Source organism: Homalodisca vitripennis, chromosome 1 (assembly GCF_021130785.1).
Source record: "Homalodisca vitripennis isolate AUS2020 chromosome 1, UT_GWSS_2.1, whole genome shotgun sequence".
NCBI classification, from domain to species: Eukaryota; Metazoa; Arthropoda; class Insecta; order Hemiptera; family Cicadellidae; genus Homalodisca; species Homalodisca vitripennis.
Window position 1 is genome coordinate 38,551,358 of NC_060207.1, and position 17,789 is coordinate 38,569,146.

Genomic DNA, 17,789 nt, shown 5'->3' on the forward strand with positions numbered 1-17,789 from the left:
AACTCTTTTTATGAATTTTCGTATGTCAGCATACTTCTTCAGATAACAAAATGTGTATAAATATTTACAAAATCAAATAATTAATAACTAAATATCAACAAGAAAAAGAACTTAAATAGAATAATAAACAGGGGAAAATACCTCACAGCTGATGTTTCATCATAAACACCAAAGAGTAAAAAATTTTGATATATATATTGAATCACAAAAAGTACTTGCTCTGCCGGGAGTCGAACCCGGATCTCTCACTTGCCAGGGTGAATGTATATATATAAAACAGTAAATTATACAACTACTTTTATTATTTATAGAGTAGTGGCTGGTATAACAAAACTTGTTTGTTCACTTCCTTTTGCTACTTTGTTTATTTATAAGAATAAATTTTAATGGTTTTTCATTTTGTCAAATTGAAAAACTGAATCACTTGCCTTCTCTTCAAATATGAGTCATATTTCATTTTCTTAAGTTTGAGTTTCTTTTAATAGTTTGAGAGAAGTTTTGAGTTTTTTTAATATTAGCAAACAACTCCAACCTTTCAGTGCTACATCTTGCCTACATTCATATCATATATATGGCATTAGTAAATTGCACCCAAAAATGATGTAGTATTTTGAAAAATATTAGTACATACATTGAAGTTTTTTTTATAATTCATTGTTGTTTTATTTTGCTTATAAAAAATATACTAATACATTGAAATGTATTAACCCTCCGACTGGAAACGTCGTAAATTACGACTCATTTTTTACCGCTGTGAACTGGCAGAGTCGTAATATACGACTCATTAAACATCGTCTACTATTTACGTCATAATTCCGAGAATTACCGCTCGAATCGTATTAAAATTTATATTACTTTAATCAAAAGATTTCAAGCTTTCTAATAATGTATTCACTTTTACATGTATATAGATGTTTGTTCTTTTACTGGCCGCTGAAAGCTGACGACTAGTTGTGCGTGACGTAACTCGGCACCTGTTACTGTTCCGGACAGCTGATCACGCTGATCAAGTATGTTCACATAATCAAAATGAAAAAGAAAGCGTAGTTATTATTGGTGCCCTGCCTGCAATTGTGGGATTCACTCCACATGCTTCCAGTTGCAGCACTTCTGGAGGGACAAAAAGGTGGGACGGAAGAGAGCTAATGTTGGAGATGACTCTGAGTAGACACTACTGACATCTTGTATATAGTCTTCTTTTTTCAATTGTAAATAAAAGTGTTTATAACTATATATTTTCTTTTTGAGCATAAGTAAGTGGACATTTAGTATATTTTGGATTTTTAAATAAAATTAATTTTGTGTTTCGTTTGAATGGCATAATATAAAAAAGTGTTTTTTGAAAAACAAAGTTTTGACTTCTGATCATCAAACATCCACCATTATTTAAATGAGTCAAATAATAATTATTTGTATTTTATACAGAATATCCCGCTGAGTAATTTGATGTATAACACTTTATGGTTTCCCCAATTAATAATTGTACAGGATAAAAAATTCAAAACTCTGCACGAAGCTTCAAATTAGTGTGCCAGTAAAGGCTTAAATGCGCGCCAGCCAGAGGGTTAAGTATTTTTTCAGAATGTAAAAGTGTAAGACCATAACATGAAAACATTTTACAAAGGGGCCCTGTAAAACCTACACAAATCAACGTACGCTTTGGAACTTCTGATATATGTTTCCAGGGTTACAAGTGTTAATGATTACTGTGTTATTTATGTACCAACCACAACAGACTGTTTTTTGTGTGTTATTAATTTGATTTTTTTTTACTCCAACAGAAAATAAAGAAATTCTCTACAAGAAGTGTAAACAACCAGGAATTAAAAAATATGAGATTGGAAGGTGATTTAACTTGGAAGGCATGTAAGAGGAAAATCAAGTATCCTCCCGTAAGTAGTATTTATGAATGATTACATTTATGGCTAATATTTGGGCACTAAACAATACAGCATTCTTTCGTATCATAATTTCATAATTTCTGCGGGTTTCTTCATAATTTCATTTTTTAATTTGTGTCATTAAAATATAGTTTAATAACTTGTTAAAATCTAAACAAATTTGTACAATATCGGAAAAAGGTTGGCTGAGTATATTAAGTATAAATATTTTTAAACTTTGTGACCTAAATCTCCAAACCGGATTTGCTGACCAAAAATGCAAATTCTGGTCAAAATTAGCGGGGAAGCCCCAATACACAACAAAGATGAACAAACTCCTACGTTGAATTAACCCAATACTTTCCAACTTAGGCCCAGCGCACACAGAGTGACTGTTCTGCAACTATAGTTAGAAACCAGTTGTGTCTGTAATTAGTTTACAACTGAAACAAAACTTCTGTCTGCACACGTCGAAGGGTTGGTTGTGTATCAGTTGCGTCTTTAGTGGAGTGTTTTTTTTTTAATTTAAAATGAGTTTGTTTTTAAGACCTTGGCAGTTAAATGTCATAAATCACCCTTAACACGTGTTGCTTTTCAAGCTTGATTTGCGAATTACTTAATTCTTCCAATTCTGGTATCAAGCTGAGCAGGAACATTTGAATCCCCTGTTGTCTATCAATCTGCTGATTGCTGGTATCTGCCTCTACATTTGATAGTAATTTAGCCTCTTTGGCTCTGAAGTATTCAGCTACTGTTTGTAGTTGTATAGAACTTCATACTTATCTACTGCTTCAATGAGCTTAATGTTGAGTTCTTGATCACTGATGTTAAAATAGATACTATGCGGCCGTCAAAAACACCGGCAAAACACCACGTGATTGTGGAACTAAGTCTGCAACGCAACTGAAACCGCGGGCCCACGATTGCATGTGACTGGTTTTAGATTGTCAAAAACTGATCACGTTGTGTGCGCCTCCCCACTTTAATACATTGTTGAGGTCACCAAATAGTTGCGCGCTAAACAGGTTTGCAACTGTAGTCGCTCGGTGTGCGCTGGGCCTTACCATTAATTAAATACTTTTTATAGGATAAACAACCAAATTTTATAGTTTCACTTTGTATTGCAAAATCAAATAACTTGATTTCGTATAGAAAACAGGTTCCAAATAGTTTTGTGGAAAGGGTTAAAAATTTCAGATTTATTAAAACATTATTTGTATTGAAAATATGTAGATCAGAGACTTTAATAAGGATTTTGACTAGTATTGCTGTACTATATTCATCAAACATCACTAAATATTGATTGACTTTTATTTAAATACAGTACAAATTTAACTCAAATACAAATATAACGTTTACATGATTCAAAAAAATGTCATATTGTACTTAATGTTACTAACTTTCATTCATATGTATTGTATGTTTAAGCATGACGGGGGCTACACACTTATTCATACAGAATCAGGAGAAGTGTTTGTTCAGCACAGTCCAGAGAATAACAAGATCAATACCAGAGGGATCAAGCCCATTAAACTCATCCATTGCAAGAGTTACTCAGCAAGCAACAAGGTGAGGAGGTTAGCCCATACTATAGATTTGGTGCAGTGTTACAAGTTCAAAACATTCTTCTCTCCTTAGATACTAAAATTATGAACTCAGTCCAAAGTTAATTTTTTTTTACTGCCCGAGAATATGGATTACATTAATAATATATAGAATAATATTTATTAATTAGAGTTTTTCTAACAGGAATGAGTGTTTTGTAATGAATGAATGAAATTTCAAATTCAATCCCACCCTAATAAATATTAAATGATGTTATAACAAATTTTAAGTTATAAATAACTACCACAATTCTGCAAGAAACAAGAGTATGGAATTAGTTTTTTGATAGTATAACTTTTCATGGAAATTTGTATAAACATAAAAACATTTATAAAGGTTGTATTTACAACAAGAAATGGATCTTCTATACAATAAAAATTAACTTAGTATAGGCAAGAAAATAAAATGATGGAAAATATTCTAAGACAATATTTCCACAGTATTCCAATTTTTATGAATAATTAAATCAAATTTTGTATGGTAATCAAAATGCTTTCACAGAACTTTTTTGGGGAACATAACAACTTATATTCTTGTCCAAAAATGCATTTTATATTGATAATTACTATTTTTGTATTTAAAATTATAGAACATTGAGAGTAAATCGGGGAGTACTAATGGCCGAGCGTTCTAAGAGTGAGTTTGGATATGAGAGAGATAGCCCAGGTTCAAATCCTGTTTGAGACCATAGAATATTTTATCAGTACCATCGATCTTGTACTGTAACAACTCTCTTCCTTATTTCGTTTGATAAGATCCTCACACAGACCAGTGGCCCATGAGGACTGTAGAATTAGGTGTAAAAGAAAATCAGCCGAAAAAAGAAATTATGTAACGTCAATCCTTGTAGCAAAATTCACTCTGAAAAGCGCATATATATCTAACACTATGGTTTTCGGCAGGCCCCGTACAGAATAGAGCTGGAGGTGTCGGCCCTGGTGCTAGTGGATGTACACAGCCACCTGTCGCCTAAGTGTGAAGTGATAGGCTTGCTGGGAGGTGTGTACAATATTTCAAGCAATGTCTTGAGCATTATTACAGCAGTGCCTTGTCGGACCATCCTCAGCAGCAATGTCCACTGCGACATGTGCCCAGGTAACAAAGCTACCTTCATTTAACAAACAAAATATGTTGGCACCATGTCAAGGTTTTGTATTTTCTAATTTAAACTGTGAAGACAAGTGAGTGTTTTAGAAAGATTAAGTTTATAAGAACTTTAAAAGTAGACGAAGATTGATAGAACTAAGCAACAAACTTGCGTTTTTGAAAGACAGTTGTATTACTCTTCGGTTAAATTATTTAACCATCTCCCGTTAGAATTGAGATCCGAAGAAGTAGTACCTAAATTCAGATCTAAACTTAAAAGTGTTTTTTAATTAATTGATAGAGAGTATTACTCTGTTAGAGATTATTTGATGTCCCATTAATATTAAGTAATTAAGATACATTGTTGTTCTTTTTATTAAATGTATATTGACCTTTGTCTTGCAATGTATTTTATTGTTGATTGACAAATAAACGCTTTGACTTTGACTATTTAGTAATTACATCATACCGAAGTATGCCCTTTAATTGGTAGAATAATTAGAACCATTTCCCAAAGTTTCAGAAAACTAAGGTAATCCCATTAATGAAAATTAAATCTTCTTAAAGCTCCTTAAACCATCCATGTTTAGCGAAATGGTTTGTGATACATCCATCAGGATAAAAATGTTACTGAATTATGTAACTATTACCAGCTGACTTAAATTGATTCTGTTGTTAGAAATTACTGTTCTTGTTTTTCATATTATTTTAGCATGTTCAAATTTACTGATATTAGATTACAAAACCAATTATGTTTTATCTGTTATAGTGAAATAAATAAAACATAATTCTTTATACAATTTTTATGTCAATGTTTAAGTGTCGCAGTGTGAAAGCAGTGAGTTGATCACTAGCAAGGGGTTATCCGTAGTCGGGTGGTACCACTCTCACCCCAACTTTGACCCCTCACCTTCCGACACTGATGTCAACACTCAGAGCACTCTGCAGTCATGGTTTAATGAGACAGGAAAGCCTTTTGTTGGTCTCATTATTTCACCCTACGTCTCAGTCCACAATGTGTCTTCTTACAGGCAAGATATACAGTATATACAACTTCATCTTTAATAAACCTTAAATTAAAGCTATAATGAATTATTTACAAGGAATCTTCATTATTATTTTTATTTTGTTATTTTTTCTTCTGTGTTTGTAGTCTAAAACAGCACACTCCGGTTTGGGTCAATCTATATGAAATGATTTAGGAACAATTCTTGGGTTGCTTGGCAAATTTTATTTTTAAACAAATTCTTATATGTTACTTTCATACAAATTAACAGTTCAAAAAATGTGTTTTATTCTACTCAGGAAATGTGATCACTTTTTTCAGCCACATGGGCCAATTGTAGTCTTGTGGTCATTAACTATGAACTAAATATCTTCAAAGTGAACACTGCTACAGTAATTAAGGATACATATTTGAGGAAGATCCTGTAATTTTGCTAAATATTCTGTCATATCATTCATCAGGAATTACACCCTAAAAAGTGTATTTTGTACAAATCTTTAGAATAGACTTTGGTGAAAAGTTGGTGTAGGTTTTATTACAGTAACATTGTGCACTTTTGAGATATTTAGTTTATCACTTACAACTAAAGACTACAATTGGCTAGTGCGGATGAAAAGAAATGGCCACCTCTCCAAAACGAGAATAAAATACAAAATTTGGTTATCTTGTTTTGAAATGTTGATTCATATAAGAATAATATGTACAACTTTTTTTAAATAAAATTGGTCAAGCAAATCTCACCAGATCACTTCATATAGATTGACTCATTTAACAGATTTCCCAATATGTTTTATTTTTTAAATCCCTGTCAAATGTACATCATACCCAATGTTAATATAGCCCTTATATACAAATTATTTTAGTTTGTAATTGTTATATAACAAATATAATCTCATAGTTATAAATTTTCATTTGTGTTGACATCCTGAACCACTGTAATTATTGACAATTTGAATATTTTTATCTCTGTTTTGTGTTATTAACTGTTGCTAGCATGTGGCAGACAAAACCTTAAAAAATCCCTTACGGTGGAATTTAATTACAAGTGTTATAAGATATTGAAGGCAATTAAAAAAAAGTAGAACATTTTTGAGAAATATTTCTATCCCCTCCCTCCATACTATTGACAAGCAATAAAACAATTAGAATCATTTCTAACATAGAGATATTTGTTGTGTAGAGATTCTTATTCAGCTCTATTTCCGATATAACATAATATGTTGTCTTAGACTTTTGTTAGCTGCTAGTGTCACCAAGAGTAACTAGCGAGTTGTTAATAATTCACACAGAGCTAGTTAAATAATGTAGGAGTACGCCACACAGGTCACATAAGAGGCTTTGCTGGGGTTCAATGCAAATTTTCAAGTTTATAGCTCATTTCATAATTGGCAGATGATTATGTCATCCTACTGAGTGATAAGTTCAAAGACGCTCAGACAAATTCCATGGTTGGACATACACCAACATAGAACTCATTATTGTCTTTGTAGAAACATTTTCGTGCAAAATTTCAGATCTACATAAAATTCTGTAGCTATCTTTTCATATGTTAAATGATACAAATCTATTTATTTCTTGCCATCATGGTTAGCCATAAGTCCGATGTAAACATGTTGACAATTGGGCTCAGCCAAATTCCACCATCATTGATCATGATGTTCCTTTTATAGAAATTAAACTTCATGCAAAACATCAAGTCTATAGGTCAGTTTATTTCAAGATATTGTGCAAGCAGACAGACAGAAATAAAATGTTTCCACATAAAAAAATGTCACAAACTGATTAGTTTGATATAATTATGTTCACTCCAATTTCTTATCCTCCCTATACATATTACTGAACAAGCAAGCTAAGTAGCTACTATAGGTACATTCAGTAGGGTTGTCACAGAGTGAGTGGTGTCCTACTACACTATCGCTAGTCAGTCTTGTGACTATTCTCCCTCACTAGCGACTAGTAAAATCAAACATGTCAAAAACCACTAAAGCGCTAGTGATTAAAAATGAGATTCGGATAGAAACGTTCAAGACGCGTGCACCACAGAAACAACTAGGAATATTGTATTTTGAAGAGACTGGAAGTAATCATATAGTTAATTTTGTGTATTTGCATGCATATTTTATTTAAAATATTATATCAAGAATACTGTTTTCTACAGGTGTTGTCAAGTTAAAATGGAGAACAGTGGACCAGTTCCTTATCAAATGGAGATGAAGGTTACAAGTTTTAGTGATAGCAACATGCTATCTTTGAGGCAATCACTGGAAGCAGCACTTCAGACAGTACAAAAAAAGTGAACCAATCAAACGATTAAACATTTACAAGGTAAATAAATATAAGTAGTTTAATATAAATCATTGGGTCTGATAAAAAGGTAAATGAATAGGATTATTTTTTTTACCAAGTAATTGGAAAAATCATTTTAGGAACAAGATTCGGCTAGAAAAAGGCCTGTATCAATCAATCAATCAATCAATAATTCTTTATTCATTAGTTGTACAATACAGTACATCGAATAGTGTCATACATTACTTATATATATATATAAAAGTACTAAACATACTCAAGTTCCTCTATTGAATACAAAACTAAATCAATCAAATAATTTTTTAGTTTTCTTTTAAATTTGTTAATATTATTTTCCATCTTTATGCTTTGAGGAATATTTTTCAGAAATCTTTTCCCGATATACATAGTTTTTTTCGTGTACATTTCAAGTCTATGATGATCATTGATGATTTCATTCTTATGGCGTGTGTTATATTTGTGCACATTATTTTCTAAGTTAATTTGTTGGCCATGATTGAATTTAAAATATAGGATGGTTATAGGATATATAAAGTCCAAAAACTGTTATTATTTTTAATTCTTTAAAGCAATTTCTAACAGATTCTGAGAATTTAAGCTTAAGTATACTTCTAATGGCTTGTTTTTGCACCTTTAAAATGTCAGTTAGGTTTTTCTTAGTTGTGGCACCAAATATGGCTATGCCATAAGCAATGTGTGAATGTATATGAGCGTAATAAATCTGTTTTAGCACTTCAGTAGTACATAAACAAGACATTTGCCTAATTGCATATAAGCCAGAACTAATTTTACCAATCACAAATTTAATGTGCTCATCCCAGCTCAAGTGACAATCAATGATCAATCCGAGAAATTTAATTTTTGATGCATTTTCAATCTCTGAATCGTCTATAAGAATATCAAAGTCATAATCATTATTATTTTGTTTAGTTTTAAAATTAATGAATTTAGTTTTCTCATAATTTAAATTAAGTTTTTTGTTGTTAAAGAATTGTTGTAGATTAGCCAATTCGATTGCTGAGATGAATTCAACTTCTTCTTTCGAAATTCCAGAAACCTTTAGATTTGTATCATCTGCAAATAAACACAAAGTACTGTTTGCAGTATAAGATAGTTTGCTTTCAATATTCCTCAAATAACATAAGAAAAGAAGAGGTCCAAGATTTGAGCCTTGCGGGACTCCAATTACACTTTGCTCTAATTTAGATTTAAATCTTGTTAAAGTTCTGTAACTAAGAATACAATAATCAATGATTTTGTTTTCTTATCATTAAACCAAATTAGGAGCGCGGCCAACAAAAATTTTCAAACCATCCTTTGCCATGATAAAACATTTTAAGATATAAATAAACAAATATTCTTATAGAGGACATATTTATACAACTAAATATACAGAAATTAGCGATCATTAGTTTGTGATTTATACTGCCAAGCAGCAGACGCTTGATGATGCACAAATACAGGAAATAAAAACACAAGCCAAATATTATTTACAAAATTACAATAATTTTTTTTAATTAGTTATATATCAACATGTTTTCATTCACAAAAAACATGGTTTAGCAATCCGTAATTTATGTATTGTTGATCAGCTATTATCCACAAACAGACTCATGGCAATGTGTGAAAATAATTCATAAAATACAAACTGTAAGGAAACTATTTTATATATATATATATATATATATATATATATATATATATATATATATTATATATATATATATATATATATAAACTACAATAATTTCTTAATTTGGTTTATCTATTTACATTTGTCATAAAGATAATACCAAAGTAAACGTTTTATTAATTGGTAATTTGCATACTACCAATCGGATGGAGTTGGTGAACAGACTCGAGGCAATTATAAATAAATAAAATACACACTGCAAGAAATATTTAAAAAAGTACTGTAATTATTATATCTATCTTCACTTTACGTATAGAAAGTATTTCAATGGCACGGTTTAGTGATCGTAATTTGCATACTGCTGATCATTTGTTATCCGAAAGTAGGCTTATTTGAAGATTTTGTAGAATAGATTCAGCTTCAACATATCACTACTTGTGATATTGAGAATTGTGACTTTTCAAGCGTATCTTAAGCACTTCTATTAATTTTATTCATTATTTCGTAATGTATTACTTTGGAAAAATAATTATCGGAACAAATGATGAGCCGTGGTATCAAAAATTTATTGGAATTGATCCACTCATAATAAGAACAGATGTAGTGTGACACTAGTAAAAGATGTTTCATAAGAAACAAAAACACTACACGGCATATAAACAATGTTCCTATAAAACTTGGCAACAACCAGAATAAAGAAAGTGTTTTTGATTTAAAGTAACATTTTCAGTATTGCTATGCAACAAAAAGAATTACAACAATAATATGATACTTCTTAATGCTTGTTTGTTTCAAAACATGCAATTATTATCAGCATGTATAAACCACGCTACATTTTAGTCACTGCTTCTATTTTTTGCCTTTATTTTCTTGTTACATAACTAGTGTCTTAATTCTAATATGGTTAAAAACAATTTCCAAATATCTTATTCTAAATAAACTTAAGGTAACATTGTCGAGTCTTAGGAGGTAGGAGAAAATGTCAATCAAGTGTCAATAAATTACTAAAATACTAAATAACATGCAATAACAGTAACAATAATTAAAATAGTCAATATATACTAAATAACATGCGATAGTTAAAATAGTCAATAATAAATAACATGCAATAAATAAATAAAACACATGGAAGATCAGTCTTGCCACTGCTGGACGCCGGACACATGAGTGACATACATCAACTGCCAGAAATAATTATCATCATAATTTACAAATTATATTGAAAGAAATACAATGCAAAACTCTGATATATATTGATAATTTGGAAGGTATTGAATACACAGTTAAAGTACAATATAGTTAAATTACTTAGTCCAATATAAAATATAGCAAAATATAAATTACTAACATATGAAACACTGGCACTTATGAATCTTTTACAATGTTTATGTATGTGATCCTGTGGCACTGAAAGATTAAAAATATGATTTGATTAAATTCAGTATCCAAATTCTACCAAATTTAATTGAAATTGCAAATGGGTAGGAAATATTGCTGTGTTGCTTTAACATAGTTTATAAAACTATTCTAGTTAGCTTATCATGTATTTATTAAGACGCCAAGTAATGGGACAAGGTTAGCATAGTTATCCACATTGCTCATTTTAAGAGAAATCAATGTACATTTTTTACAATTTTGCCCCCTTGTTTAGACTTTTGGATTGGTGCATTTTTTTGTGATTGTATTTAACTTTTTCTGGAGTACCATATCAGTGTGTTGTGCTATAAACAAGTATTGTGCTATGGCCTTGTAACAAATAGACTTTAAAGTTTGTTTGTACCGATTTAGATTTTAAGTAATACTGAACATCGGTGTCATGTAATAAACAGGCTGATTAGTCCATAAACAACCTATATAAGTGGCTTTGTAACTCTTGTTAACCTTCAATAGTGAGTCTGTGAAAATGTTAATGATTTTTTGCATAAGTATTGTAACATTCTGTATAAATAAAAATCTGTTAGTATAAAATAAATATTTACAAAACAATAATTTCATGCACCAAAGGATGTAGAATAGTTCACTGCAACTTCGTTTATTATGGTTATAGTTGCTTATTATACTAGTTTATAGCTATCTTTTTGTTTCAGTGTTTGGAGAGTATAAAGTATCATTTAAGGAAAGCCAGTCCAAAAGTTGATGAGGAGAAACTGTCTCAAGTTCTTCATGAAATTCGAGATTTCTTCAATAGAGTATCAGCTAAAGCGACGTTAAAAGATGATAGATAATATTTATTATTATTTTAATAAGCTTGTAACCATAAGTTTATTAAAATAAGCTTAATAAGTTCACATCCACTTAAGATTTTGCCAAAGGATTGACTTGAATAATCTTAAAAAATCTACATAAATCAAATATGTTTTATAGCAGAGTAAAAATAACATTAATAGCGCAGTATGTTATGATCAAATCCAAGGAAAGGCCTAAAATTGTATGAAGATTATCTTTCTTTTAGACTAATATCTTCATTGTTTACTACCTTCAGAATGAGATGTCAAATGATGTGGTAAAAAATCAATGCCAATAGGGTTGAGTTAAAAAACTGTTATTTACCCTGCCAAACTTCATTTTTTTAGAATGTGTTACATAATTTTTAATAGTAATCTCACCGTGTTACACCTGTAGGTCTCTATAAAATAAGAATATTAAAATTTAGAAGTCAAGTTACTTCATCCAATTTAGCTTTAAATTGAAATTAGAATTTTATATTTGCTGAAACAATACTTATTTTGGCCAGAATGGTCAGACAAATTTGTTTCTTGATATTGTTGGGATTGTCTCATCAAGATCTGTAAATTTCAGATATCACTTGAATTGTTATATTATAGAAGTGAGAGGTAACTTTAATCCTTTCAGTGTCAACGTCCCTTTTAAAAAATGTACAAGAGCCAACATCTGTTAAAACGGGCATGTGAAAATCAGCCAACATCAAAATAAAGTCATATAATGTGTGCAATATTATTGTTTTCATATATTAAAGAATAATCTTCCTGAAATACAATTTTTATCATGTGTTTCAATTATATACTGAACAAACATAAGGTAAAATAATATCCAAATCATTAAAAAGTTTATTTCCAACGATAGTTCAGTGAATTTTTGAGTTTATGTACCACAACACGTGTGGATTAAAACTATAACACCATCTACAGTTGGAGAAATTTTGTAATTGTGCATTTCTTGGAGCAAAATGGTAAAAAATGTAATGTAATGTCACACTTAGTATAATTTTTTATTTAATGCATAATAAAATAAGTTCTTAAACAGTATACTCGTAAAGTAAATTTCAATGAAATGGATTTTTTTTTATCATCCAAAAGTAACAAAGTTATAATATTTAATGTGGGCAGCTATAAAAAGTAAAGTTTTGCCTGGCTCTTCTTGATAGAAAATAGGCCATACATACATCTTGTTAAAAAAGGTCTGGCACTGAAAGCTTTAAAATCCAACTAAAAAGATCACAGGATATTTTATTACATATTTCCAAAAAAGTTTGAAGCAAAACCATTCAAATATGTAGGGTGCAGAGGAAAAACTTTAGGGACACTTTGTACACAAAAAGCTTTTTAATTATTTAGTTTACTGCAAAACGTTTTAGTACCTGTAAAATAGAAAGCATTTATTTTATTTTTCTGAATTTTTGCTATACCAAAACAAGCCTGTTTAAATGTAAAATAAGTAATTAGGTCTACTCATGAGGTTGTATAGCATTGATACACATATTTTTAAAAAAATTTTTAAACAAAGTTTTTTATCGATGTTTCAAAATGAAGTATAATCATGCAAAATAAGTGTGTAAGTGTAAAAATTATGTTTGCCACGGTGGTTTAATTTATGTTTGTGAAAAAATTATCCATTAATAATAAATTTTTAAATTTTTGAAAATGTGTACATAGGAAAATATATTTTTAGTTACAAATATTCATGTTTTAGTATAAATGCTTACCACACTTTGATATTATGAGAATATTGTCTAATTATCTTCAAAACTAATTAAGTTATAAAGATTAACTTTTATTTTTCCAACATAAATCAAATTTTCATTTCAGCCCGGTTTTTAGGCTACTAATTAAATGATGAAAACATTTTTCAACAATACATAAATGAGAACTAAACTTCCGGCTCCATAATTATAAAGCTGTTAGTATTGTGCAATCAATGTAACTATTATACACTAGAAGGTAAAATTTACTATCAAGGTAAGGGAATGACAATGGGTATCCTCTATTGCCATTTTCTCCAAAATTAGAGAAGAATCTGAGAAAAATACCTGGTTTTAACCAAAGATTTGATAAAAATATGTTGTTGAGGAACTAAACTTTACTTTTTTGCGTTTTAGTGTCAAAAATTATTTAATTTAAAAATACATGTTTCATAGAGTCAAAAGTTATATAAACCGTATGGTTGCCTTGGAATAGTGTAGAATTGGATTAGTATTAAAAAGTACAGTCCGCACAGGCAGCAGCAGGACCAAGAGCTCATTACAGCAACCCCAGATATTCTGTGGTTCAATATTACAATTAATCAGTAAGGTAAGATTTTTATTTATTTGTAACACTCGTTAAATATAGTTGATAGTCTGTATTGAAAGCACAGTTTTTCAGAGGGGAGTTTTCTGGTTATGGTGATATTCTCTAACATTCACAGAATGTTTTGCTGAAAATGTATCTGTTTCCAAATTAATGTAGAGTAGTGTTAGGGAGTGGTATTAATTAATATAATGATTTCTGCAAAAAGTTAAAAAGTAAAAGTTTCTAAGTATGAATTATATGTAATTTAGTAAAAGTGCATATTTTAACAAAAGAATGACTTTAATAATTAAATGTTGACATTTATTTAAAAGTTAAAAATGTAGGTCACAAGGATTGCAAATTTAAAATTACTTTATTTTATATGTTTATATCTGCTCTTTATACTTATGTTAGACCAGAATTACCATTTTCAGGGTATTCCTTAAAAAGTTGTAACTTTAAAAATATGATATTTGCTTGAAATTATTTTTTATTTTAGCACATAAACTTTTATTTCGAAAAAAAATACTTGTATGTAAAATTACTGCTGACAAAATAAAAGAAATGTTAAAAACAAAAATATATTTGTGTTATGTATGTATTTTGATTTGTAGAACAACATTGTATAATTTTTTTTATATATATTCGTAATAGAATATCTTGAAAGTACTTATAATTATGAACAGATCCTGAAAATTGTAAGTAATTTGAATAAAATATGTCCAAGTTATATAAAAATCAATTAATAGTAACTAATGAATTTGAAGCAATTTTTCTTCAATCATGTATAGTCATTAATACGTAGTCAAGTATAAAATGAAAATATTTGTTGTGGAGAGTTTAATTCTCTACAAATTGGTATATAGATACAAGAGTTTGTAAAAGATTTATGTTACTGGAAATTTATTGCGCAAAAATGATATACAACGTTATATCATATAATATATATAATATATATATATATATATATATATATATTTTCTCACATTTAAACTACATTCTTTATTCTTGAAGCTGAAGCGTGTGTAATACTGGGTGAGGGTCATGCTAAAGCCTGTGAAATTACGCAAAGGTCGAGGTCCCTATTCGGACAAAATACTTTTCAAGGATAGTATCATTCGACACGATAAAACGGTAATTTTTAAATTGAATCGATTTTGACACTAAAACACAGAAATATGTTTTGTTACTAATCCTAGTCGACGCTATAACACAGTTACAAACAAACTATTGTAATATGGTATGGCAAAAACAAAGTGTAATTTCAATTACTAAGGATGTCACAGCATGAATGTAAACAAAGAAAAATGTAATTAGTAGTGACAACTTATATTGTAACATAAGTAATGATGCTTTATTCATGTTCATAAGTTTATATTTCACACTATAAAAATACAAGAGTGCACTAAGAGGAAGGTGAACTGGAGATAAACTCAACATTCACATTGAATTAACCCACGCATGTTCATTATATGGATAACCATCTATTATCATAGAGTTAAAGTTTTAGTTTTGTAAAACGTTTACTGTTATTTGATTGTTGTAGTTTTATACAAATGGTATGAGGTGTATAGTGTCTTGTAGTATTATTTCCAAATATAATGATAAGTAGTATTTGCTAAGTTTAAATCTGTGTGCTCTGTGTAAGGGGTCAAGACTCGCAATAAATTATTTTAATTTTATAACACATGGCAAATACAAATATCCATGACCGGTTCTATCTTCCAAGTCATGTACCACTAGGATGAACTGTAAACAAAATTACGGTTTTGGAAACATAGTAATTTATTTAAGTAAGTACACTACTATCTACGAAAATACTCCCCTCAAGAAATTACTCTTACCCGTTAAAGGGTTAAAAATTGCTATTCCACTTACAACTTGTATACTTAAAAACACGTAACCTGTACATAAATCAAAATTGGAGCTGTTAGGATGCTTAAGTATTTCGGAATGTACATAGTAATAAAATATATATACATGTTTCTTTCTTTCAAGTTTGTTTTTATATTTGAGGTTTATTTAGTTTCTTGTCTCAATAATTTTTGTATGTATGAAATTAATACATTCTATTTTGCATATATGCTGTATTATTGTCTTTAACATGGTCTTTTCATTTTTTCTTCTGATTCCATATTTAGTGGTCCAAAACAGAGTCACCCATTTATTTAGGACCCTCAGGAACATCTTTCAAGGAGTCTTTTAACTAATCCAACCAAATATGTATATATATATAACTTGTGTGCAAAAATTAAGTTTATTATAATCATTAATTAAAATTACTAGACCATAAGCAGGTCCAAAATCAGGTCTCTGTATATGACCAGCAGAGAGTGAAATGCTGAATACAAAAATTTAAACAGAGTACATAATGCTGTAGGTTGGAGTTGAAGTGTGTTTGTTCTCTTCCTTAGCATGGAGTGAGATCCGAAGTATGTATACACACCCACAGCTCTGCATGAACGGACTGTTTTTTTTGTGTTCCTAGCAGTTCGGGGATCACAAATATACCTTATTCATTCCGATTTGAGTTTAACCTCACCTTGCTGGATTTTACCATACTGTGTATCTGTATGAGCTTCCGAAAGTTGCCACCATGCCGCGACACCATCACGCTATACACACTTGGATCTCACCTTGTCATTGTGTGTGTGTATAGCTACTCCAGGTAGACCTCCTCCCCTCACCTTCTTTCACAGTTTTTGTTGCAATATACGAACAACCCTACAGCCCTTAGAAAAGTACGTAGTGTGGTTAAAACTAATTTGTTCTTCAAGCTGCTATTTGTTGTGAAAACATTTCCAACAGCCTATAAACTGCTTATTGCTTGGAATTTTAAATTAAATAATCTATTAATAATTTGGATTAACTATTCAAATAGATTTTACTGCATATCAATAAAATTACACAGTAACTTAATTATAAGCAATCCGTCAATTGTAGGCACAAGTACGTTTTGTGGTTTATCCAGTTATCTAGAATCATAATAATAGTTTTAAATAAAGATATTATGTTTAGAATGCAATATCTCCATAACAAATATTTCATGCATAGACAACTTGAAGAAAATTTTTAAATATACATTTATGATAAACAGTATTTATCAGAATTTGTAAGAGAGTAAGTGACCAGAGATATGTTGCGAAAAGTGAGATGAAACTCAAATTAGTAATGGTTTCACACATATAATTCCGCATATCTAAAATTTAACACAAGTATAATTAAATTTTTTTAATGAATTGATCACTATGAAACAAAATATATTGTTCATAAAAGTAACAATAGTGTATTACATGTGATAGGCCTCAAATACGGTTCCTTACATAAATATCAGTTATCACTTTAATACTACTAAAAACATAACTTCCTGATGATATTTATCGAATATATTTTAATATTCATTACTGCATGTAGTTTAATAGTACAACAGTTCTTTTGTTAAATATTAATACAATAATAATAATGTAAGTATACATAATACATCTGAAATAAGTTGTGGCATGTATTACGTACTTGCAGTTAATTATTAGGCCTCATTTGGTAGTTCTCTTATGAGTATTGATAGTTGAAATAAATTTGGCTGGATAATGGCTTTAAAAATTTTGTTTGGTACGTATGTAACTTCAATTTAAGGTAAAGCTAACATAGCGCTAGACAGATATGCATTTTATTTATCAAACTACTATATCGCTATGATATTGGACTTCTTGTGTGTTGAAAAACATTTCTCCCGCAATATTGATTATAACTGCTCCATGTATTTG

At 29.7% G+C, this 17,789-nt stretch overlaps 1 protein-coding gene across 1 annotated transcript in view; it reads left to right on the plus strand.

The window, feature by feature from the left end:
* LOC124359972 (histone H2A deubiquitinase MYSM1-like) overlaps nucleotides 1-16,106 on the plus strand; it is a 17,622-nt gene extending 1,516 nt beyond the window's left edge. The window contains exons 3-8 of the mRNA XM_046813183.1: nucleotides 1,782-1,892; nucleotides 3,309-3,449; nucleotides 4,388-4,580; nucleotides 5,392-5,602; nucleotides 7,736-7,902; nucleotides 11,605-16,106. Coding sequence (XP_046669139.1) covers nucleotides 1,833-1,892; nucleotides 3,309-3,449; nucleotides 4,388-4,580; nucleotides 5,392-5,602; nucleotides 7,736-7,874 — 744 coding nt within the window. The 5' untranslated portion in view covers nucleotides 1,782-1,832 and the 3' untranslated portion in view covers nucleotides 7,875-7,902; nucleotides 11,605-16,106. The remainder of the gene's footprint in view (nucleotides 1-1,781; nucleotides 1,893-3,308; nucleotides 3,450-4,387; nucleotides 4,581-5,391; nucleotides 5,603-7,735; nucleotides 7,903-11,604) is intronic.
* Nucleotides 16,107-17,789: the final 1,683 nt, after the last annotated feature.